Source organism: Oncorhynchus keta, chromosome 18 (assembly GCF_023373465.1).
Source record: "Oncorhynchus keta strain PuntledgeMale-10-30-2019 chromosome 18, Oket_V2, whole genome shotgun sequence".
Classification (NCBI taxonomy): Eukaryota; Metazoa; Chordata; class Actinopteri; order Salmoniformes; family Salmonidae; genus Oncorhynchus; species Oncorhynchus keta.
Genome location: NC_068438.1, coordinates 22,408,714 through 22,435,573, shown reverse-complemented (window position 1 = coordinate 22,435,573; position 26,860 = coordinate 22,408,714). Strand labels below are relative to the sequence as shown.

Here is a 26,860-nt window from a genome sequence, read left to right as displayed (position 1 = left end):
TATAAGAATAAGAAATAAAAGTAACAAATAATTAAACAGCAGCAGTAAAAATAACAATAGCGAGGCTATATACAAGGAGTACCGGTACAGAGTCAATGTGCGGGGGCAAAGGTTAGTCGAGGTAATATGTACATGTAGGTAGAGTTTTTAAAGTGACTGTGCATAGATAATAACAGAGATGCACACAGGAAAAATGTTGAGTGTGGGAAAACCCAGCAGCTTTGCCACAAACCGGTGCGCCTGGCACCTACTACCATACTTCATTCAAGGCACTTACATTTTGTCTTGCCCATTCACCCTCTAAATGGCACACATACAGAATCCATGTCTCAATTGTCTCAAGGCTTAAAAATCCTTCTTTAACCTGTCTCCTCCCCTTCATCTACACTGATTGAATTGTATTTAACAAGTGACATCAATAATGGATCACACTTTTCACCTGGATTCACCTGGTCAGTCTATGTCATGGAAAGAGCAGGTGTTCTTAATATTTTGTATACTCAGTACATAGTGAGCAATATGTTTGGAAAATCAAATCGTAGTAGCATTGAATCGCAATACATAGAATCATGAGAATCACAATACATGTCGTATTGGCACCTAAGTATCGTGATAATACTGTATCCCGAGGTCCCTGGCAATTCCCAGTCTTGTTAGCTATAGAAGTGGGCAGAAAGAAAACACATTGCCATTCAATTTTGGGTGGGATAGGGAGAGGTAATGAACTGTATATATTTAAAAAAGAGAACGATGGGAAGGAGAGGATTTGGAAGGCACTAGAAGTGATGAATGGATAGGAGTATCAGGAATGAAGGAAAGGGAAGGAGAGGATTTGGAAGGCACTAGGAGTGATGAATGGATAGGAGTAATAGGAATGAAGGAAAGGGAAGGAGAGGATTTGGAAGGCACTAGAAGTGATGAATGGATAGGAGTATCAGGAATGAAGGAAAGGGAAGGAGAGGATTTGGAAGGCACTAGAAGTGATTTTTTTTTTTTTTTTTTAATTTTACCTTTATTTAACCAGGCAAGTCAGTTAAGAACATATTCTTATTTTCAATGACGTGGGATGAACTGCCTGTTCAGGGGCAGAACGACAGATTTGTACCTTGTCAGGAATGAAGGTTACTAGTCCAACGGGAAGGAGTGATGAATGGATAGGATTTGGGAAGGGAAGGACTAGGATTTGGAAGTGATGAATGGATAGGAGTATCAGGAATGAAGGAAAGGGAAGGAGAGGATTTGGAAGGAACTAGGAGTGATGAATGGATAGGAGTATCAGGAATGAAGGAAAGGGAAGGAGAGGATTTGGAAGGAACTAGGAGTGATGATGGATGGATAGGAATATTTGGAAGGCAGGAATGAAGGAAAGGGAAGGAAAGAGGATTTGGAAGGCACTAGAAGTGATGAATGGATAGGAGTATCAGGAATGAAGGAAAGGGAAGGAGAGGATTTGGAAGGATTTTTTTTTTTTTTTTAATTTTACTAGGCAAGTGATTAAGAATATTCTTATTTTCAATGGATGGGAACAGGGGTTAACTGCCTGTTCAGGAATTTGTACCTTGTCAGGAACAGGTTACTAGTCCAACGCTCTAACCACTAGGCTACGCTGCCGCCCCTAGGAGTGATGAATGGATAGGAGTATCAGGAATGAAGGAAAGGGAAGGAGAGGATTTGGAAGGAACTAGGAGTGATGAATGGATAGGAGTATCAGGAATGAAGGAAAGGGAAGGAGAGGATTTGGAAAGATCTAGGAGTGATGAATGGATAGGAGTATCAGGAATGAAGGAAAGGGAAGGAGAGGATTTGGAAGGAACTAGGAGTGATGAATGGATAGGAGTATCAGGAATGAAGGAAAGGGAAGGAGAGGATTTGGAAGGCACTAGGAGTGATGAATGGATAGGAGTAATAGGAATGAAGGAAAGGGAAGGAGAGGATTTGGAAGGCACTAGAAGTGATGAATGGATAGGAGTATCAGGAATGAAGGAAAGGGAAGGAGAGGATTTGGAAGGCACTAGAAGTGATTTTTTTTTTTTTTTTTTAATTTTACCTTTATTTAACCAGGCAAGTCAGTTAAGAACATATTCTTATTTTCAATGACGGCCTGGGAACAGTGGGTTAACTGCCTGTTCAGGGGCAGAACGACAGATTTGTACCTTGTCAGCTCGGGGGTTTGAACTCGCAACCTTCCGGTTACTAGTCCAACGCTCTAACCACTAGGCAGGAGTGATGAATGGATAGATCAGGAATGAAGGAAGGGAAGGAGAGGCAGGAACTAGGAGTAGAATGGATAGGAGTATCAGGAATGAAGGAAAGGGAAGGCATTTGGCATGAATGGATAGGAGTATCAGGAATGAAGGAAAGGGAAGGAGAGGATTTGGAAGGAACTAGGAGTGATGAATGGATAGGAGTATCAGGAATGAAGGACAGAGAAGGAGAGCGATGGATAGTAAGAAACAGGCCTAGGTGGGAGACAGAGAGAAGTTGAAAATACCAGGCGGTTGGAATGTGGAGCGTTGTGGGACTGGGGACAGACACAGAGTAAAGACTCCACTTCCTTAGCTAGGCATGAAGACAGATGGCAGGTAGGAAGACAGGCAGGCATGAAGACCGGCAGGCAGGGAGACGGCAGGCAGGCATGAAGACCGGCAGGCAGGCAGTGAGATGGCAGGCAGGCAGGGAGGGAGACGGACAGACAGACAGACAGGCAGGCAGGCAGGCAGGCAGGCAGGAAGACCAGCAGGCAGGCAGTGAGACGGCAGGCAGGCAAGGAGGGAGACAGAGTGCAGAGCAGAGAGTGCAGAGCAGAGAGTGCAGAGCAGAGAGTGCAGTGCAGAGAGTGCAGAGCAGAGAGTGCAGAGCAGAGCAGAGAGTGCAGAGCAGAGCAGAGCAGAGAGTGCAGAGCAGAGAGTGCAGAGCAGAGAGTGCAGAGCAGAGAGTGCAGTGCAGAGCAGAGAGTGCAGAGCAGAGCAGAGAGTGCAGAGCAGAGAGTGCAGAGCAGAGCAGAGCAGAGAGTGCAGAGCAGAGAGTGCAGAGAGTGCAGAGCAGAGAGTGCAGAGCAGAGAGTGCAGAGCAGAGAGTGCAGTGCAGAGCAGAGAGTGCAGAGCAGAGCAGAGAGTGCAGAGCAGAGCAGAGAGTGCAGAGCAGAGCAGAGCAGAGCAGAGAGTGCAGAGCAGAGAGTGCAGAGAGTGCAGAGCAGAGAGTGCAGAGCAGAGAGTGCAGAGCAGAGCAGAGAGTGCAGAGCAGAGCAGAGAGTGCAGAGCAGAGCAGAGAGTGCAGAGCAGAGTAGGGAGTGCAGAGCAGAGAGTGCAGAGCAGAGCAGAGAGTGCAGAGCAGAGCAGAGAGTGCAGAGCAGAGTAGGGAGTGCAGAGCAGAGAGTGCAGAGCAGAGTAGGGAGTGCAGAGCAGAGAGTGCAGAGCAGAGAGTGCAGAGCAGAGTAGGGAGTGCAGAGTAGGGAGTGCAGAGCAGAGTAGGGAGTGCAGAGCAGAGAGTGCAGAGCAGAGTAGGGAGTGCAGAGCAGAGAGTGCAGAGCAGAGAGTGCAGAGCAGAGAGTGCAGAGCAGAGTAGGGAGTGCAGAGCAGAGTAGGGAGTGCAGAGCAGAGAGTGCAGAGCAGGCAGGCAGACAGACAGAGACATAGACATACAGCTGCTGCTTGTTTACAGGTGCTCCCAAAACCAAAATGGCACAGCATAGTGGGATCGATCCATTCTCTGATCACATTAGTACGGCTGTCTGAGAGCACTGCAGTCACTGCAATTAAAAGCACTGCCGATGAGACAGCCCCAACTCACTCTGTTTCTCACTTCTTTTTTTTATCACTCACTCATTCAATCACTCCCTTACTCCTTTTCTCACTCAATCACTCCCTCATTCATTCAATCACCCCCTCACTCATTCAATCACTCACTCACTCACTCATTCATTCAATCAACCCCTCACTCCTTTTCTCACTCATACAAACACTCAGTTAACATGAGAACATGCAACACACATATGCAAGCACACACATAGGCACGAAAGCTCGCAAACGCACGCAAGCACGCACACACACAACTCACACAGTCACACACACAGCAACAGCAGGTGGGACAGAAAACCTCAAAGTCAGAGAATGAACAATGACAGGCAGCGATAGGAAAAAATAGAACAAATGATGGAGAGGGAGAGATGGAGTGAAGAGGGAGAGACAGTCAGGGAGGGCAGTGTCTTTAATCTCCTGCAGGTGTCTGACACAGTTGTGTTGCTGATGAAGCCTCAACACTTCCACTACATGTGATGCTGTCAGTCAACCACAGCTATAGAGACCTCCTCCACTCCTCACAGAGCAGAGAGAACGCAGAGACCGTCTGCCAAGGTTGGGTCAATTCCATTTCAATTCCGCCTGTTCAGGGAGGACTGCAAAATACTCGCTGATAATGATTGGCCGTTTACATCCTTGGAATTAGAATTTATACCATTGTGTTTCAAGTTCAGGTTCATTTGTTCCATTCACATGACAGAGGACATGTGAATGATGTGTGATTAATACTTATTCCACATTTTGTTGTGGTACAACCTGTGTTCTCACCCATTTACATACAATACCCCATAATGACAAAGTGAAAACATGTTTTTTTAAATGTTTGCAAATATATTGAAAATGAAATGCAGAAGATTTACACAAGTTATTCACACCCCTGAGTCAATACATGTTAGAATCACCTTTTGCAGCTATTACAGATGCAATTGTTTCTTGGAAAGTCTCTAAGTGCTTTGTACACCTGGATTATACAATATTTGCACATTAATCTTTTGAAAATTCTTCAAGCTCTGTCAAGTTGGTTGTTGATCATTGTTAGACAGCCATTTAAGTCTTGCAAAAGATTTTAAAGTCAATTTACAACAAATTTGGAAAGTATTCAGACCCTTGAATTTTTCTACTTTATTACGTTACAGCCTTATACAGGCTTATTCTAAAATTGATTATTTATCCTCATCAATCTATACACAATACCCCATGATGACAAAGCAAAAACAGCTTTTTAGAAGGAAAAAAAATGAAAATATCACAAATATCACTGCCATCACCATGCTTCACCGGTGCCAGGTTTCAGCCAGGCGTGACGCTTGGCTTTTCAATCTTGTTTCTCATGGTCAGAGTCCTTTAGGTGCCTTTTGGCAAACTCCAAGCGGGCTGTCATGTGCCTTTTACTAAGGAGTGGCTTCCGTCTGGCCACTCTACCATAAATGCCTGATTGGTAGAGTTCTGTAGAGATGGATGTCCTTCTGGAAGGTTCTACCATCTCCACAGGGTAACTCTGGAGCTCTGTCAGAGTGACCATCGGGTTCTTGGTCATCTCCCCGACCAAGGCCCTTCTCCCCCGATTGCTCAGTTTGGCCAGGCGGTCAGCTCTAGGTAGAGTCTTGGTGGTTCCAAACTTCTTCGATTTAAGAACGAAGGAGGCCACTTTGTTCTTGGTGACCTTCAATGCTGGAAACATTTTTTGGTACCCTTCCCCAGATCTGTGTTTCGACCCAATCGTGTTTTGGAGCTCCATGGACAATTCCTTTGACCTTATGGTTTGGTTTCTGCTCGGACAAGCACTGTCAACTGTGGGACCTTATATAGACAGGTATGTGCCTTACCAAATCATGTCCAAGCAATTGAATTTACCACAGGTGGACTCTAATCAAGTTGTAGAAACATCAAGGATGATCAAAGGAAAGAGGATGCACCTGAGCTCAATTTCAAGTCTCTTAGAAATGGGTCACTTAGAAATGTCCTTGTTTTTGAAAGAAAAGCACATTTTTTGTCCACTAAAAAGAACATCAAATTGATCAGAACAGGCCAGCATCCCGGAGTTGCCTCTTCACTGCTGACGTTGAGACTGGTGTTTTGCGGGTACTATTTAATGAAGCTGCCAGTTGAGAACTTGTGAGGCGTCTGTTTCTTAAACTAGACACTCTAATGTACTTGTCCTCTTGGTCAGTTGTGCACCGTAGACTCTGTCTCATATTACCACTAGAGTGAATGCACCGCCAGCATTCAAGTGACCAAAACATCAGCCAGGAACTGAGAAGTGGTCTGTGGTCACCACCTGCAGAACCACTCTTTTATTGGGGGTGTCTTGCTAATTGCCTATAATTTCCACCTGTTGTCTATTCCATTTGCACAACAGCATGTGGCATTTATTGTCAATCAGTGTTGCTTCCTAAGTGGACAGTTTGATTTCACAGAAGTGTGATTGACTTGGAGTTACATTGTGTTGTTTAAGTGTTCCCTTTATTTTTTTGAGCAGTGTATGTTTGGAACATCGAATCGCAATAAAATCACAGAATCAAATCACAATACATATTGTATTGGCACCTACAGTTGAAGTCAGAAGTTTACATAGACTTAGGATGGAGTCATTAAAACTAATTTTTAAACCACTCCACAAATTTCTTGTTAACAAACTATAGTTTCGGCAAGTCGGATAGGACATCTACTTTGTGCATGACACAAGTCATTTTTCCAACAATTGTTTGCATTACACTGTATCACAATTCCAGTGGGTCAGAAGTTTACATACACTAAGTTGACTGTTCCTTTAAACAGCTTGGAGAATTTCAGAAAATGATGTCATGGCTTTAGAAGCTTCTGATAGGCTAATTGACATCATTTGAGTCAATTGGAGGTGTACCTGTGGATGTATTTCAAGGTGTACCTTCCAACCCAGTAACTCTATGCTTGACATCATGGGACAATCAAAAGAAATCAGCCAAGACCTCAGAAAAGACCTCCAAAAGTCTGGTTCATCCTTGGGAGCAATTTCCAAACGCCTGAAGGTACCATGTTCATCTGTACAAACAATAGTACGCAAGTACAAACACCATAGGACCACACAGCCGTCATACCGCTCAGGAGGAGACGCGTTCTGTCTCCTAGAGATGAACGTACTTTGTTGCGAAAAGTGCAAATCAATCCCAGAACAAAGGCAAAGGACCTTGTGAAGATTCTGGAGGAAACAGGTACAAAAGTATCTATATCCACAGTAAAACGAGTCCGACATAACCTGAAAGGCCGCTCAGCAAGGAAGAAACCACTGCTCCAAAACCGGCTTGCACCAGAACTGTTTGGCCATAATGACCATTGTTATGTTTGGAGGAAAAAGGGGGATGCTTGCAAGCCGAAGAACACCATCCCAACCCTGAAGCACGGGGGTGGCAGCATCATGTCGTGGGAGTGCTTTGCTGCAGGAGGGACTGGTGCACTTCACAAAATAGATGGCATCATGAGGTAGGAAAAGTAGGTAGATATATTGAAGCAACATCTCAAGACATCAGTCAGGAAGTTAAAGCTTAGTCGCAAATGGGTTTTCCAAATGGACAATGACCCCAAGCATACTTCCAAAGTTGTGGCAAAATGGCTTAAGGACAACAAAGACAAGGTATTGGAGTGGCAATCACAAAGCCCTGACCTCAAACCTATAGAATATTTGTGGGCAGAACTGAAAAAGTGTGTGCGAGCAAGGAGACCTACAAACCTGATTCAGTTACACCAGCTCTGTCAGGAGGAATGGGCCAAAATTCACCCAACTTATTGTGGGAAGCTTGTGGAAGACTACCAGAAATGTTTGACCCAATTTAAACAATTTAAAGGCAATGCTACCAAATACTAATTGAGTGTATGTAAACTTTTGACCCACTGGGAATGTGATGAAAGAAATAAAAGCTGAAATAAATCATTATCTCCACTATTATTATTATTCTGACATTTCACATTCTTAAAATAATGTGGTGATCCTAACTGACCTAAGACAGGGAATCTTTACTGGGATTATATGTCAGGAATTGTGAAAAACTGAGTTTAAATGTATTTGGCTACGGTGTATGTAAACGTCCGACTTCAACTGTAAGTATCATGATAATATCGTATAGTGAGGTCCCTGGCAATTCCCAGCCCTATTTGACTTGTGGAAATTCATCCAGTAGCTGGATGAATGTAGAAGAGGCGTCTCATTTCAGCCTTATAACCAGTATGACTGGCTAGTGCTGCCTTTTATCCATCATGTTCTTTTTTATGCTAGCGCAGAACACAGAGAGTGTGTGTTGTGTGTCTGTTGGTTGGTCAAAGAATGTGTATCGCTTGCTTGTTGGTTTGTTAGAGTGGTCGGCTGATGTATTGGATTAATATTCTCATGGTCAGATGTGGTATTTGGGAGAGGTGAGCCTTGTTCAGATCGTTCTGCCAGGGAGATATCACAAATATTGATTTAGCATTCCCTGCTATATTGTGCTGCAGACAGGCAGAGAGCAGAGCAGAGAATGAAGGGTCCTTAAGATCTGCACAGGCTTTTCAAAGGACAGCCCTAATGCATGTTCTCCATTGATCGTCTGAGTAAATGTGCTGCTGTCCAGCCTCTAAAGGTCTGACAGGCCTTACAAAGCTGCAGCTAAGCACACACACTGAGCTATTGAGTACTACCCATTGCCAGGCACTTGTAGTACAAAACCTACAGTATGTATGTGCTGCGGGTATTGATCTCGCTGCTTTATACCCTGGCTGGAGGCCATGGGGTCTGTCTATCATTCTTATGCCTCGAGTGTGTGGCTGTGTGGTGTGTGACTGTGTGTGTGTGGTTATGTGTGGATGTTTGTGTGTGTGTGTCAGGGTTTCTATGACAGAAATCACATTTAGATGATGGTAATTAACATGTAATTAACAGAACATACAACTCATGTAATAAAGTAGCAAATAAATCTTCATTTTCAGCCTCCCGAATGGCGTAGCGGTCTAAGGCACTGCACTGCAGTGCTGCGTCACTACAGACCCTGGCCGTGACCGGGAGACCCATGATGCAGCGCACAATTGGTCCAACGTCGTCCGGGTTAGAGGAGTCGTCCTTGTCCCGTCGCGCTCTAGTGACTCCCGTGGCGGGCCGGGCACAAGCACGCTGACACAGTCGCCAGGTGTACGGTGTTTCCGCCGACACATTGGTTGTTTCAGAGGATGCTCTCAACCTTCACCTCTCTCAAGTCCGTACGGGAGTTTCAGCAATGGGACAAGACCTTAACTACCAATTGGATATCATGAAATTGGAGAGAAAAAGGGGTTGAAAAAAACCTAGAAGGCAGCATCCCGGAGTCGCCTCTTCACTGTTGACATTGAGACTGGTGTTGTGCGGGTACTATTTAATGAAGCTGCCAGTTGAGGACTTGTGAGGCATCTTTTTCTCAAACTAGACACTCTAATGTACTTGTCCTCTTGCTCAGTTGTGCACCGGGGCCTCCAACTCCTCTTTCTGTTCTGGTTAGAACCAGTTTGAGCTTTTCTGTGAAGGGAGTAGTACACAGCATTGTACGAGATCTTCAGTTTTTTGGCAATTTATTGCATGGAATAGCCTTAATTTCTCAGAACAAGAATAGACTGACGAGTTTCAGAAGAAAGATCTTTGTTTCTGGCCATTTTGAGCCTGTAATCGAACCCACAAATGCTGATGCTCCAGATACTCAACTAGTCTAAAGAAGGCCAGTTGTATTGCTTCTTTAAATCAGCACAACCGTTTTCAGCTGTGCTAACATAATTGCAAAAGGGTTTTGTAATGATCAATTAGCCTTTTAAAATGATAAACTTGGATTAGCTAACACAACGTGACATTGGAACACAGGAGTGATGGTTGCTGATAATGGGCCTCTGTACGCCTATGTATATATTCCATTTAAAAAACAATTGCCGTTTCCAGCATCAATAGTCATTTACAACATTAGAGATGTTTAGTCATGTTGCGCGAGTTGGAACCGGTGTATTTTCTGAATCATACGTGTCAAATAAATGGACATTTTGAATATATAACGACAGAATTTATCAAACAAAAGGACCATTTGTGATATTTAATGGACATATTGGAGTGCAAACAGAAGAAGATCTTCAAAGGTAAGGCATGAATTATATGTTATTTCTGACTTTTGTGTTGTGCCTGGCGGGTTGAATTATGATTTTCATGTGTATGTTTGCTGGGGTGCTGTCCTCAGATAATAGCATGGTTTGCTTTCACTGTAAAGCCTTTTTGAAATCTGACACTGTGGATGGATTAACAAGAAGTTTGTCTTTAAACCGGTGTATAACACTTGTATGATTTATGAATTATTATTCTGAGTATTTCTGTTTTTGAATTTGGCACGCTGCTATTTCACTGTGTTGTCAAATCAATCCTGGCACGCGAAGGGATCACTAAGAGGTTAACAATGTCTACACTGTATTTCTGATTAAAAAAAATGGACAAACATTTTCTAAGGGAACCCAAACTTTTGAATGGTGCCAAAAGCCAGCTAACAAAAACCCTGATGTGTGTGTGTATTTACATTTGCACATGTTTTAGGGATGTGATTTGATTACTAATGATTACTTGCATCATGTCTGAGTTGTGTATGTGAGTCTTTTTGTGCGTGTGTGACACTGTGTGTGTGTGACTCACTGAGGCAGCTGTGGCCGTAGTGCACCATGAAGTCTGCCCCCAGGGCGCGGGCCGTGAAGTCGTCCACGCAGCAGGCTCCGTACGTCACATCACCCATCACAATGGTGTCTGCCTCTGTGAACCTGGGACACACATACACACACACACACACACACACACACACACATGACCAAAACCACTCCTCTGACCGCACATGAAAACAAATAGAACTATCCCCCTGTCATTGGACAACCACGCACACACAATCTCCAATCAGCTCAGTCTATTAGCCCCACTGATCTCCCCTCTTACCATGGCGATCGATACCCAACCTAGCTCCAGCACAGTGGCATCTTGATAGGGTCAGCAGGATCAATCCCCAGTCTCACCATGTTACCATGTACTGGCTGTCTCTGACTGGGACAAGTCATTAAGTAGATCAATCCCCAGTCTCAGCATGTTACCATGTACTGGCTGTCTCTGACTGGGACAAGTCATTAAGTAGATCAATCCCCAGTCTCAGCATGTTACCATGTACTGGCTGTCTCTGACTGGGACAAGTCATTAAGTAGATCAATCCCCAGTCTCAGCATTTTACCATGTACTGGCTGTCTCTGACTGGGACAAGTCAAGTAGAGGGACTAAGAGTGACATCATCATCACTAATCATCATTGAACAACAGAGCTACAGTCAGTCAGTCTGCATCATCAGATGAGATATATTAGAGGGTCAGGATAAATAGAGACCAGTTGATAATCTGATTAGTGGGGGGTAGGGGTAAGTAAGGACACTATTTTGTTTTATAGGACATGGATTTATAGATCGTACATCTGGATGGAAACTGCAGAGGCAGTGTCAATTACAGATGATCTGTCCATCTGTGGCCTTAGCATAAAATACTATCAACTGCCCTATCCACATTACATACACCTACTACGGAAGGCCTTTCCTATTGAAAAAGCCACAAAGCCATGCCAGTTTTTTGTTTTATTTTGCTCTAATAAATTAAAGCACCAAATTCATTCATTCTGTATCTCATCATCCCTTCCGGGGGATTAAAACACTGACTAAAATGAGTAAATGCTGAAAGTTGAGAAAGAGAAGTGTGTGAGTAGATAAAGGACAGAGTGGGGAAAGAGGTGCGAATGGATAAAGGACAGAGAGAGGAAAGAGGTGTGAATGGATAAAGGACAGAGAGAGGAAAGAGGTGTGAATGGATAAAGGACAGAGAGAGGAAAGAGAGGTGTGAATGGATAAAGGACAGAGAGGGGAAAGAGAGGTGTGAATGGATAAAGGACAGAGAGGGGAAAGAGAGGTGTGAATGGATAAAGGACAGAGAGGAAAGAGAGGTGTGAATGGATAAAGGACAGAGAGGGGAAAGAGAGGTGTGAATGGATAAAGGACAGAGAGGAAAGAGGTGTGTGAATGGATAAAGGACAGAGAGGAAAGAGGTGTGTGAATGGATAAAGGACAGAGAGGAAAGAGAGGTGTGAATGGATAAAGGACAGAGAGGAAAGAGGTGTGAATGGATAAAGGACAGAGGGGAAAGAGAGGTGTGAATGGATAAAGGACAGAGGGGAAAGAGAGGTGTGAATGGATAAAGGACAGAGAGGAAAGAGAGGTGTGAATGGATAAAGGACAGAGAGGGGAAAGAGAAGTGTGAATGGATAAAGGACAGAGAGGGGAAAGAGAGGTGTGAATGGATAAAGGACAGAGAGGGAAAGAGAGGTGTGAATGGATAAAGGACAGAGAGAGGAAAGAGAGGTGTGAATGGATAAAGGACAGAGACAGGAAAGAGAGGTGTGAATGGATAAAGGACAGAGGAAAGAGAGGTGTGAATGGATAAAGGACAGAGAGGAAAGAGAGGTGTGAATGGATAAAGGACAGAGAGGAAAGAGAGGTGTGAATGGATAAAAGACAGAGAGAGGAAAGAGAGGTGTGAATGGATAAAGGACAGAGAGAGGAAAGAGAGGTGTGAATGGATAAAGGACAGAGAGGAAAGAGAGGTGTGAATGGATAAAGAACAGAGAGGAAAGAGAGGTGTGAATGGATAAAGGACAGAGAGGAAAGAGAGGTGTGAATGGATAAAGGACAGAGAGGAAAGAGAGGTGTGAATGGATAAAGGACAGAGGGGAAAGAGAGGTGTGAATGGATAAAGGACAGAGGGGAAAGAGGTGTGAATGGATAAAGGACAGAGAGAGGAAAGAGAGGTGTGAATGGATAAAGGACAGAGAGAGGAAAGAGAGGTGTGAATGGATAAAGGACAGAGGAAAGAGAGGTGTGAATGGATAAAGGACAGAGGAAAGAGAGGTGTGAATGGATAAAGGACAGAGGAAAAAGAGGTGTGAATGGATAAAGGACAGAGAGGAAAGAGAGGTGTGAATGGATAAAGGACAGAGGAAAGAGAGGTGTGAATGGATAAAAGACAGAGAGAGGAAAGAGAGGTGTGAATGGATAAAGGACAGAGAGAGGAAAGAGAGGTGTGAATGGATAAAGGACAGAGAGGAAAGAGAGGTGTGAATGGATAAAGAACAGAGAGAGGAATGAGAGGTGTGAATGGATAAAGGACAGAGAGGAAAGAGAGGTGTGAATGGATAAAGGACAGAGAGGAAAGAGAGGTGTGAATGGATAAAGGACAGAGGGGAAAGAGAGGTGTGAATGGATAAAGGACAGCGAGGGGAAAGAGAGGTGTGAATGGATAAAGGACAGAGAGAGGAAAGAGAGTTGTGAATGGATAAAGGACAGAGTGGGAAAAGAGAAGTGTGAATGGATAAAGGACAGAGAGAGGAAAGAGGTGTGAATGGATAAAGGACAGAGAGAGGAAAGAGGTGTGAATGGATAAAGGACAGAGAGGAAAGAGAGTTGTGAATGGATAAAGGACAGAGAGAGGAAAGAGAGTTGTGAATGGATAAAGGACAGAGTGGGAAAAGAGAAGTGTGAATGGATAAAGGACAGAGAGAGGAAAGAGGTGTGAATGGATAAAGGACAGAGAGAGGAAAGAGGTGTGAATGGATAAAGGACAGAGAGGAAAGAGAGTTGTGAATGGATAAAGGACAGAGAGAGGAAAGAGAGTTGTGAATGGATAAAGGACAGAGTGGGAAAAGAGAAGTGTGAATGGATAAAGGACAGAGAGAGGAAAGAGGTGTGAATGGATAAAGGACAGAGAGGGGAAAGAGAGGTGTGAATGGATAAAGGACAGAGAGGAAAGAGGTGTGAATGGATAAAGGACAGAGAGGGGAAAGAGAGGTGTGAATGGATAAAGGACAGAGAGAGGAAAGAGAGGTGTGAATGGATAAAGGACAGAAGAAAGAGAGGTGTGAATGGTCCTCTAACCCCTCTCTCTCCATCTGTTTACACCTCTCTCTCTCCTCTACACCTCTCTCTCCATCTGTTTATACCTCTCTCTCCTCTAACCCCTCTCTCTCCATCTGTTTACACCTCTTTCCTCTAACCCCTCTCTCTCCATCTGTTTACACCTCTCTCCTCTACCCCATCTCTCCATCTGTTTACATCTCTCTCCTCTAACCCCCCTCTCTCCTCTAACCCCCCTCTCTCCATCTGTTTACATCTCTCCTCTACCCCCTCTCCCTCTGTTTACACCTCTCTCCTCTAACCCCTCTCTCTCCATCTGTTTACACCTCTCTCCTCTACCCCCTCTCTCCATCTGTTTACACCTCTCTCCATCTGTTTACACCTCTCTCCTCTAACCCCCCTCTCTCCATCTGTTTACATCTCTCTCCTTTAACCCCCCTCTCTCCTCTACCCCCTCTCTCCATCTGTTTACACCTCTCTCTCCATCTGTTTACACCCCTCTCCATCTGTTTACACCTCTCTCCTCTAACCCCTCTCTCCATCTGTTTACACCTCTCTCCTCTAACCCCTCTCTCTCCATCTGTTTACACCTCTTTCTCCATCTTTTTACACCTCTCTCCAGCTATTTACACCTCTCTCCTCTAACCCCTGTCCCTCCATCAGTTTACACCACTCTCTCCATCTGTTTACACCTCTCTCTCCTCTAACCCCTCTCTCTCCATCTGTTTACACCCCTCTCCTCTAACCCCTCTCTCTCCTCCTGTTTACATCTCTCTCCTCTAACCCTCCTCTCTCCTCTAACCCCCCTCTCTCCATCTGTTTACACCTCTCTCCTCTAACCCCCCTCTCTCCATCTGTTTACATCTCTCTCCTCTAACCCCCCTCTCTCCTCCTGTTTACATCTCTCTCCTCTAACCCCTCTCTCTCCTCCTGTTTACATCTCTCTCCTCTAACCCCCCTCTCTCCTCTAACCCCCCTCTCTCCATATGTTTACACCTCTCTCTCCATCTGTTTACATCTCTCTCCTCTAACCCTCCTCTCTCCTCTAACCCCCCTCTCTCCTCCTGTTTACACCTCTCTCCTCTAACCCCCCTCTCTCCATCTGTTTACATCTCTCTCCTCTAACCCCCCTCTCTCCTCCTGTTTACATCTCTCTCCTCTAACCCCCCTCTCTCCTCTAACCCCCCTCTCTCCATATGTTTACACCTCTCTCTCCATCTGTTTACACCTCTCTCTCCATCTGTTTACACCTCTCTCCTCTAACCCCTCTCTCTCTTTGTTTTTATCGCTATCGATGCTCAACTACCTTCACCCTCCAGAGGGGCATGGACTCCCTTTATATTTGTTCTCTTCTCCATTCCCCTCTCTCTCTCTCTCTTCCTCTAATGGCTGCTCTGGTGTGAAGGACACTACAGTCCACCTGAGCCTAGTAAAACACAGCCACACGGATGAAGGGAACTCATCCGGTAAATCAATATTGGCTTTCTAAGATATGATTCGCTTATCCTTTCTTTCGTCAAGGTCTTGATTTCAGTGTGTGTTGTGCATGTTGTGTGTGCGTGACAGAGAGAGAGGGAGGGAGAGCTGTGCAATAGAGGGATCATGATAATGGGAGACTAAGAACTAGCCTAAATCCCACAGTTTGGTGTGTGTGTGTTTGTGAGAGAGATAGTAGCTGAACAATAGGCTTCCTTAAATCTCATTGCCCCTGTTGTTTTGAAGTATACTAATGACATTGTTAGAGCTGCATAAATGTATGTCTCCCAGGTAAAACATATATATGGCTATCCCACAATAATGTTGAAGAGAGATGCCCTGCAGTCTACCCACCACAGCAGCAGTCTACCCACCACAGCAGCAAGTCTACCCACCACAGCAGCAAGTCTACCCACCACAGCAGCAGTCTACCCACCACAGCAGCAGTCTACCCACCACAGCAGCAGTCTACCCACCACAGCAGCAGTCTACCCACCACAGCAGCAGTCTACCCACCACAGCAGCAGTCTACCCACCACAGCAGCAGTCTACCCACCACAGCAGCAGTCTACCCACCACAGCAGCAGTCTACCCACCACAGCAGCAGTCTACCCACCACAGCAGCAGTCTACCCACCACAGCAGCAGTCTACCCACCACAGCAGCAGCAACAGTCTACCCACCACAGCAGCAGTCTACCCACCACAGCAGCAGTCTACCCACCACAGCAGCAGTCTACCCACCACAGCAGCAGTCTACCCACCACAGCAGCAGTCTACCCACCACAGCAGCAGTCTACCCACCACAGCAGCAGTCTACCCACCACAGCAGCAGTCTACCCACCACAGCAGCAGTCTACCCACCACAGCAGCAGTCTACCCACCACAGCAGCAGTCTACCCACCACAGCAGCAGTCTACCCACCACAGCAGCAGTCTACCCACCACAGCAACAGTCTACCCACCACAGCAGCAGTCTACCCACCACAGCAGCAGTCTACCCACCACAGCAGCATACTGCAATATCTACAATGCAAACAACCGCACTGCAGAATATTACTGTATCTAAGCATCCATCTGCAAGAAATAACATTATCATGCCATCTTATTGGTGCTACACATCTCATTCTTTCCAGTGTGTGACTGAAATACCTGGGTAATAGATGCAGTGAATCTGATTACAGAGCTGAGGCCCCAATGAGAGAAGTGATGCTACCTGGGAACAGGAGAGTAATTACAGAGCTGAGGCCCAATGAGAGATGTGATGCTACCTGGGAACAGGAGACTAATTACAGAGCTGAGGCCCAATGAGAGATGTGATGCTACCTGGGAACAGGAGAGTAATTACAGAGCTGAGGCCCAATGAGAGATGTGATGCTACCTGGGAACAGGAGAGTAATTACAGAGCTGAGGCCCAATGAGAGATGTGATGCTACCTGGGAACAGGAGAGTAATTACAGAGCTGAGGCCCAATGAGAGATGTGATGCTACCTGGGAACAGGAGAGTAATTACAGAGCTGAGGCCCAATGAGAGATGTGATGCTACCTGGGAACAGGAGAGTAATTACAGAGCTGAGGCCCAATGAGAGATGTGATGCTACCTGGGAACAGGAGAGTAATTACAGAGCTGAGGCCCAATGAGAGATGTGATGCTACCTGGGAACAGGAGAGTAATTACAGAGCTGAGGCCCAATGAGAGATGTGATGCTACCTGGGAACAGGAGAGTAATTACAGAGCTGAGGCTCAATGAGAGATGTGATGCTACCTGGGAACAGGAGAGTAATTACAGAGCTGAAGCCCAATGATAGATGTGATGCTACCTGGGAACAGGAGAGTAATTACAGAGCTGAAGCCCAATGAGAGATGTGATGCTACCTGGGAACAGGAGAGTAATTACAGAGCTGAGGCCCAATGAGAGATGTGATGCTACCTGGGAACAGGAGAGTAATTACAGAGCTGAGGCCCAATGAGAGATGTGATGCTACCTGGGAACAGGAGAGTAATCACAGAGCTGAGGCCCAATGAGAGATGTGATGCTACCTGGGAACAGGAGAGTAATTACAGAGCTGAGGCTCAATGAGAGATGTGATGCTACCTGGGAACAGGAGACTAATTACAGAGCTGAGGCTCAATGAGAGATGGGATGCTACCTGGGAACAGGAGAGTAATTACAGAGCTGAGGCTCAATGAGAGATGTGATGCTACCTGGGAACAGGAGAGTAATTACAGAGCTGAGGACCAATGAGAGATGTGATGCTACCTGGGAACAGGAGACTAATTACAGAGCTGAGGCCCAATGAGAGATGTGATGCTACCTGGGAACAGGAGAGTAATTACAGAGCTGAGGCCCAATGAGAGATGTGATGCTACCTGGGAACAGGAGACTAATTACAGAGCTGAGGCTCAATGAGAGATGTGATGCTACCTGGGAACAGGCGAGTAATTACAGAGCTGAGGCCCAATGAGAGATGTGATGCTACCTGGGAACAGGAGAGTAATTACAGAGCTGAGGCTCAATGAGAGATGTGATGCTACCTGGGAACAGGCGAGTAATTACAGAGCAAAGAGCAATCCCCCTGTCCCACTGGAGAAGGGCTGAACTAGGAAGAGAAAGACAGAACGAGAGAGGGGGCTATAGAAGGAGAGAGGGAAAAGAAGATTGAGATATGGGGGAGAGAGAGAGAAACATTGAGGGAGAGATGAGAAAAGGGATAGATAGAGAGGATGGCTACCAGTGTTTACAGCAACCCAACCCTCAAGCCCCATCTCACATTGGACTTATGATAACACATCTCTCCATTTCCTGGCTGGAGTTACCATCTCTGGCTCTTGAGCTGAAACATCTGAAGTGAAATGTCATTTATTTTACATTTGTTTAAATTTTACCTTTATTTTACTAGGCAAGTCAGTTAAGAACAAATTTTCAATGACGGCCTAGGAACAGTGGGTTAACTGCCTGTTCAGGGGCAGAACGACAGATTTGTACCTTGTCAGCTTGGGGGTTTGAACTTGCAACCTTCCGGTTACTAGTCCAGCGCTCTAACCACTAGGCTACCCTGCCTTGTTAATTAGGGGCCCTCCTTAGCAGACAGTTAGTACAGAGCTCATAGCTAGGTGATTGGAGAGTTGTGGTTATGTACTACAGAGAAAGATGCATAAACTATGCATGCATAAGTAGACACTCACTGTACAGCTTGACTGTACAGTGAGGGGGGGTTATTTACATGGCGGATCGATGCAGTTCTCTACCACTGTCAAGGGGATCACAAGGTTAGATCCATCCACGTCTTGCTGTCCTCGGGAGATCGGATCCTTGCCTGACTGTGACAGGAATTTCATCAGAGCCCAGCATGGGCGAAAGAGGGGCCTGTCGCTTTCGTCTCTCTCTCTCTCCGGTTTGGGAATGCGGCAGGCAGACAGACAGACAAGATTGACAAACTTCCCCATCACCACACAAACCCATTCCCTGTCAACCAAAGACACTTCTTCCTTGATGACAGTTAATTGTTTGTGCTTCAACTAACATGCTGCTTTAATTAGTTTGATTAGGTGCTGACAGGTGTTTGGGTTGTCACACGCCTTCATTACGAAGACTCCTGTCGCATTGCTCTAGAGATGGAGTACGTCTCCCTTCATTAAGAAGATTCCTGTGGTGTTGCTCTAGAGATGGAGTACGTCTCCCTTCATTGAGAAGACTCCTGTGGTGTTGCTCTAGAGATGGAGTACGTCTCCCTTCATTAAGCAGACTCCTGTGGTGTTGCTCTAGAGATGGAGTACGTCTCCCTTCATTAAGCAGACTCCTGTGGTGTTGCTCTAGAGATGGAGTACGTCTCCCTTCATTAAGCAGACTCCTGTGGTGTTGCTCTAGAGATGGAGTACGTCTCCCTTCATTAAGCAGACTCCTGTGGTGTTGCTCTAGAGATGGAGTACGTCTCCCTTCATTAAGAAGACTCCTGTGGTGTTGCTCTAGAGATGGAGTACGTCTCCCTTCATTAAGAAGACTCCTGTCTCATTGCTCTAGAGATGGAGTACGTCTCCCTTCATTAAGAAGACTCCTGTGGTGTTGCTCTAGAGATGGAGTACGTCTCCCTTCATTAAGAAGACTCCTGTGGTGTTGCTCTAGAGATGGAGTACGTCTCCCTTCATTAAGAAGACTCCTGTGGTGTTGCTCTAGAGATGGAGTACGTCTCCCTTCATTAAGCAGACTCCTGTGGTGTTGCTCTAGAGATGGAGTACGTCTCCCTTCATTGAGAAGACTCCTGTGGTGTTGCTCTAGAGATGGAGTACGTCTCCCTTCATTAAGAAGACTCCTGTGGTGTTGCTCTAGAGATGGAGTACGTCTCCCTTCATTAAGAAGACTCCTGTGGTGTTGCTCTAGAGATGGAGTACGTCTCCCTTCATTAAGAAGACTCCTGTGGTGTTGCTCTAGAGATGGAGTACGTCTCCCTTCATTAAGAAGACTCCTGTGGTGTTGCTCTAGAGATGGAGTACGTCTCCCTTCATTGAGAAGACTCCTGTGGTGTTGCTCTAGAGATGGAGTACGTCTCCCTTCATTAAGAAGACTCCTGTGGTGTTGCTCTAGAGATGGAGTACGTCTCCCTTCATTAAGAAGACTCCTGTCGCATTGCTCTAGAGATGGAGTACATTCATTAAGAAGACTCCTGTGGCATTGCTCTAGAGATGGAGTACGTCTCCCTTCATTAAGAAGACTCCTGTGGTGTTGCTCTAGAGATGGAGTACGTCTCCCTTCATCTCCTCATTGCATTAAGAAGACTCCTGTGGTGTTGCTCTAGAGATGGAGTACGTCTCCCTTCATTAAGAAGACTCCTGTGGTGTTGCTCTAGAGATGGAGTACGTCTCCCTTCATTGAAGACTCCTGTCTCATTGCTCTAGAGATGGAGTACGTCTCCCTTCATTAAGCAGACTCCTGTGGTGTTGCTCTAGAGATGGAGTACGTCTCCCTTCATTAAGAAGACTCCTGTGGTGTTGCTCTAGAGATGGAGTACGTCTCCCTTCATTAAGCAGACTCCTGTGGTGTTGCTCTAGAGATGGAGTACGTCTCCCTTCATTAAGCAGACTCCTGTGGTGTTGCTCTAGAGATGGAGTACGTCTCCCTTCATTAAGCAGACTCCTGTGGTGTTGCTCTAGAGATGGAGTACGTCTCCCTTCATTAAGAAGACTCCTGTGGTGTTGCTCTAGAGATGGAGTACGTCTCCCTTCATTAAGCAGACTCCTGTGGTGTTGCTCTAGAGATGGAGTACGTCTCCCTTCATTAAGAAGACTCCTGTGGTGTTGCTCTAGAGATGGAGTACGTCTCCCTTCATTAAGCAGACTCCTGTGGTGTTGCTCTAGAGATGGAGTACGTCTCCCTTCATTAAGCAGACTCCTGTGGTGTTGCTCTAGAGATGGAGTACGTCTCCCTTCATTGAGAAGACTCCTGTCTCATTGCTCTAGAGATGGAGTACGTCTCCCTTCATTGAGAAGACTCCTGTGGTGTTGCTCTAGAGATGGAGTACGTCTCCCTTCATTAAGAAGACTCCTGTGGTGTTGCTCTAGAGATGGAGTACGTCTCCCTTCATTGAGAAGACTCCTGTCTCATTGCTCTAGAGATGGAGTACGTCTCCCTTCATTAAGCAGACTCCTGTGGTGTTGCTCTAGAGATGGAGTACGTCTCCCTTCATTAAGCAGACTCCTGTGGTGTTGCTCTAGAGATGGAGTACGTCTCCCTTCATTAAGCAGACTCCTGTGGTGTTGCTCTAGAGATGGAGTACGTCTCCCTTCATTAAGCAGACTCCTGTGGTGTTGCTCTAGAGATGGAGTACGTCTCCCATCATTAAGAAGACTCCTGTGGTGTTGCTCTAGAGATGGAGTACGTCTCCCTTCATTAAGCAGACTCCTGTGGTGTTGCTCTAGAGATGGAGTACGTCTCCCTTCATTAAGCAGACTCCTGTGGTGTTGCTCTAGAGATGGAGTACGTCTCCCTTCATTAAGCAGACTCCTGTCTCATTGCTCTAGAGATGGAGTACGTCTCCCTTCATTAAGCAGACTCCTGTGGTGTTGCTCTAGAGATGGAGTACGTCTCCCTTCATTAAGCAGACTCCTGTGGTGTTGCTCTAGAGATGGAGTACGTCTCCCATCATTAAGAAGACTCCTGTGGTGTTGCTCTAGAGATGGAGTAAGTCTCCCTTCATTAAGACTCCTGTGGTGTTGCTCTAGAGATGGAGTACGTCTCCCTTCATTAAGCAGACTCCTGTGGTGTTGCTCTAGAGATGGAGAACGTCTCCCTTCATTAAGCAGACTCCTGTGGTGTTGCTCTAGAGATGGAGTACGTCTCCCTTCATTAAGCAGACTCCTGTGGTGTTGCTCTAGAGATGGAGTACGTCTCCCTTCATTAAGCAGACTCCTGTGGTGTTGCTCTAGAGATGGAGTACGTCTCCCTTCATTAAGCAGACTCCTGTGGTGTTGCTCTAGAGATGGAGTACGTCTCCCTTCATTAAGCAGACTCCTGTGGTGTTGCTCTAGAGATGGAGTACGTCTCCCTTCATTAAGCAGACTCCTGTGGTGTTGCTCTAGAGATGGAGTACGTCTCCCTTCATTAAGCAGACTCCTGTGGTGTTGCTCTAGAGATGGAGTACGTCTCCCTTCATTGAGAAGACTCCTGTGGTGTTGCTCTAGAGATGGAGTACGTCTCCCTTCATTAAGAAGACTCCTGTGGTGTTGCTCTAGAGATGGAGTACGTCTCCCTTCATTGAGAAGACTCCTGTCTCATTGCTCTAGAGATGGAGTACGTCTCCCTTCATTAAGCAGACTCCTGTGGTGTTGCTCTAGAGATGGAGTACGTCTCCCTTCATTAAGCAGACTCCTGTGGTGTTGCTCTAGAGATGGAGTACGTCTCCCTTCATTAAGCAGACTCCTGTGGTGTTGCTCTAGAGATGGAGTACGTCTCCCTTCATTAAGCAGACTCCTGTGGTGTTGCTCTAGAGATGGAGCATCTCCCTTCATTAAGCAGACTCCTGTGGTGTTGCTCTAGAGATGGAGTACGTCTCCCTTCATTAAGCAGACTCCTGTGGTGTTGCTCTAGAGATGATCTCCCTTCATTAAGCAGACTCCTGTGGTGTTGCTCTAGAGATGGAGCGTCTCCTTCATTAAGCAGACTCCTGTGGTGTTGCTCTAGAGATGGAGTATGTCTCCCTTCATTAAGAAGACTCCTGTGGTGTTGCTCTAGAGATGGAGTACGTCTCCCATCATTAAGAAGACTCCTGTGGTGTTGCTCTAGAGATGGAGTACGTCTCCCTTCATTAAGAAGACTCCTGTGGTGTTGCTCTAGAGATGGAGTACGTCTCCTTCATTAAGAAGACTCCTGTGGTGTTGCTCTAGAGATGGAGTACGTCTCCCTTCATTAAGAAGACTCCTGTGGTGTTGCTCTAGAGATGGAGTACGTCTCCCTTCATTAAGAAGACTCCTGTGGTGTTGCTCTAGAGATGGAGTATTGAGAAGACTCCTGTGGTGTTGCTCTAGAGATGGAGTACCTCCCTTCATTAAGAAGACTCCTGTGGTGTTGCTCTAGAGATGGAGTACGTCTCCCATCTCCTGTCTCATTGCTCTAGAGATGGAGACTCCTGTGGTGTTGCTCTAGAGATGGAGTACGTCTCCCTTCATTAAGCAGACTCCTGTGGTGTTGCTCTAGAGATGGAGTACGTCTCCCTTCATTAAGCAGACTCCTGTGGTGTTGCTCTAGAGATGGAGTACGTCTCCCTTCATTAAGCAGACTCCTGTGGTGTTGCTCTAGAGATGGAGTACGTCTCCCTTCATTAAGAAGACTCCTGTGGTGTTGCTCTAGAGATGGAGTACGTCTCCCTTCATTAAGAAGACTCCTGTGGTGTTGCTCTAGAGATGGAGTACGTCTCCCTTCATTAAGCAGACTCCTGTGGTGTTGCTCTAGAGATGGAGTACGTCTCCCTTCATTAAGCAGACTCCTGTGGTGTTGCTCTAGAGATGGAGTACGTCTCCCATCATTAAGAAGACTCCTGTGGTGTTGCTCTAGATATTTAGTAAGTATTCTTTCAAGACGTTTCAGACACAATTCTGACTGTTTACATTTACATTTAAGTCATTTAGCAGACGCTCTTATCCAGAGCGACTTACAAATACTACGGAGATTCATCATTACACCAAACTAACAAGACAGACACTACAAACAGATGTGTAGATGTGTGTGTGTGTGTGTGTGTGTGTGTGTGTGTGTGTGTGTGTGTGTCTCTGTGTGTGTCAAGAAAACTGGCAACATTCTACCAATACGTCTAACTGTTGTTGATTTTTGCGAGGGGAATGGACCAACAAAGATGTACACAGACCACAGTAAGCTGACTTAACAAGTGGTGCAGTCATATGAAACAAAACATTCCCCAACAAATGAGACATTGACACAAATAGACACAGCAGACAGAACAGACACAGCAGACAGAACAGACACAGCAGACAGAACAGACACGGCAGACAGAACAGACACGGCAGACAGAACAGACACGGCAGACAGAACAGACACGGCAGACAGAACAGACACGGCAGACAGAACAGACACGGCAGACAGAACAGACACGGCAGACAGAACAGACACGGCAGACAGAACAGACACGGCAGACACAGCAGACAGAACAGACACAGCAGACAGGACAGACACGGCAGACAGGACAGACACGGCAGACAGGACAGACACGGCAGACAGGACAGACACGGCAGACAGGACAGACACGGCAGACAGGACAGACACGGCAGACAGAACAGACACAGCAGAAAGAACATAGACAGAACAGACACGGCAGACAGAACAGACACGGCAGACAGAACAGACACGGCAGACACAGCAGACAGAACAGACACAGCAGACAGAACAGACACGGCAGACAGGACAGACACGGCAGACACGGCAGACAGAACAGACACGGCAGACAGAACAGACACGGCAGACAGAACAGACACGGCAGACAGGACAGACACGGCAGACAGAACAGACACGGCAGACAGAACAGACACGGCAGACAGAACAGACACGGCAGACACGGCAGACAGAACAGACACGGCAGACAGAACAGACACGGCAGACAGAACAGACACGGCAGACAGAACAGACACGGCAGACAGAACAGACACGGCAGACAGAACATAGACAGAACAGACACGGCAGACAGGACAGACACGGCAGACAGAACAGACACGGCAGACAGAACAGACACGGCAGACAGAACAGACACGGCAGACAGAACAGACACGGCAAACAGAACAGACACGGCAGACACAGCAGACAGAACAGACACGGCAGACAGAACAGACACGGCAGACAGAACAGACACGGCAGACAGAACAGACACAGCAGAAAGAACATAGACAGAACAGACACAGCAGAAAGAACATAGACAGAACAGACACAGCAGAAAGAACATAGACAGAACAGACACGGCAGACACGGCAGACAGAACAGACACGGCAGACAGAACAGACACGGCAGACAGAACAGACACGGCAGACAGAACAGACACGGCAGAAAGAACATAGACAGAACAGACACAGCAGAAAGAACATAGACAGAACAGACACAGCAGAAAGAACATAGACAGAACAGACACGGCAGACACGGCAGACAGAACAGACACGGCAGACAGAACAGACACGGCAGACAGAACAGACACGGCAGACAGAACAGACACAGCAGAAAGAACATAGACAGAACAGACACAGCAGAAAGAACATAGACAGAACAGACACAGCAGAAAGAACATAGACAGAACAGACACGGCAGACAGAACAGACACGGCAGACAGAACAGACACGGCAGACAGAACAGACACGGCAGACAGAACAGACACAGCAGACAGAACAGACACAGCAGACAGAACAGACACGGCAGACAGAACAGACACGGCAGACAGAAGACACGGCAGACACGGCAGACACAGCAGACAGAACAGACACAGCAGACAGGACAGACACGGCAGACAGGACAGACACGGCAGACAGGACAGACACGCAGACAGAACAGACAGACAGGACAGACACGGCAGACAGAACAGACACGGCAGACAGAACAGACACAGCAGAAAGAACATAGACAGAACAGACACAGACAGAACAGACACGGCAACAGAACAGACACGGCAGACACAGCAGACAGAACAGACACAGCAGACAGAACAGACACGGCAGACAGACAGAGACAGAACACGGACAGAACAGAACAGACAGAACGGCAGACAGAACAGAGAACAGACACGGCAGACAGAACAGACACGAGACAGAACAGACACAGACAGAACAGACACAGACAGACAGAACAGACACAGCAGAAAGAACAGAACAGACACGGCAGACAGAACATAGACAGAACAGACAGAACAGACACGGCAGACAGAACAGACACGGCAGACAGAACAGACACGGCAGACAGAACAGAACAGACACGGCAGACAGAACAGACACAGACAGAACAGAAAGACAGAACAGACACGGCAAACAGAACAGACACGGCAGACAGAACAGACACGGCAGACAGAACACGGCAGACAGAACAGACACAGCAGAAGAACATAGACAGAACAGACACAGCAGAAAGAACAGACAGAACAGACACAGCAGAAAGAACATAGACAGAACAGAACAGACAGAACAGACACGGCAGACAGAACAGACACAGACAGAACAGACACGGCAGACAGACAGAACAGACACAGAACAGCAGACAGAACAGACACAGCAGAAAGAACAGACAGAACAGACACGGCAGACAGAACAGACACAGCAGAAAGAACAGACAGAACAGACACGGCAGACAGAACAGACACAGCAGAAAGAACATAGACAGAACAGACACAGCAGAAAGAACAGACAGAACAGACACAGCAGAAAGAACAGACAGAACAGACACGGCAGACAGAACAGACAGGCAGACAGAACAGACACGGCAGACAGAACAGACACGGCAGACAGAACAGACACGGCAGACAGAACAGACACGGCAGAAAGAACATAGACAGAACAGACACGGCAGACAGAACAGACACGGCAGACAGAACAGACACAGCAGAAAGAACATAGACAGAACAGACACGGCAGACAGAACAGACACGGCAGACAGAACAGACACAGCAGAAAGAACAGACACGGCAGACAGAACAGACACGGCAGACAGAACAGACACAGCAGAAAGAACAGACACGGCAGACAGAACAGACACGGCAGACAGAACAGACACGGCAGAAAGAACATAGACAGAACAGACACGGCAGACAGAACAGACACAGCAGAAAGAACATAGACAGAACAGACACGGCAGACAGGACAGACACGGCAGACAGGACAGACACGGCAGACAGGACAGACACGGCAGACAGAACAGACACGGCAGACAGAACAGACACGGCAGACAGAACAGACACGGCAGACAGAACAGACACGGCAGACAGAACAGACAGAAGAGACACGGCAGACAGAACAGGCAGAACAGACACGGCAGACAGAACAGACACGGCAGACAGAACAGGCACGGCAGACAGAACAGGCACGGCAGACAGAACAGGCAGAACAGACACAGCAGACAGAACAGACAAGTCATGCTGTGAGATCCCTACACTTGTCTTTAATATGGGCCCATTGCTGTCGCTGTGATT

At 46.5% G+C, this 26,860-nt stretch overlaps 1 protein-coding gene across 4 annotated transcripts in view; it reads right to left on the bottom strand.

Annotated features, from left to right (window-relative positions):
* Window positions 1-26,860, bottom strand: part of LOC118377376 (2-(3-amino-3-carboxypropyl)histidine synthase subunit 1-like) — a 96,684-nt gene that overhangs the window by 41,834 nt on the left and 27,990 nt on the right. For all 4 annotated transcript variants that reach the window (XM_052467633.1, XM_052467634.1, XM_052467635.1 and 1 more), the window contains exon 4: window positions 10,435-10,556. In XM_052467633.1, the coding sequence (XP_052323593.1) occupies window positions 10,435-10,556 (122 nt within the window). The remainder of the gene's footprint in view (window positions 1-10,434; window positions 10,557-26,860) is intronic.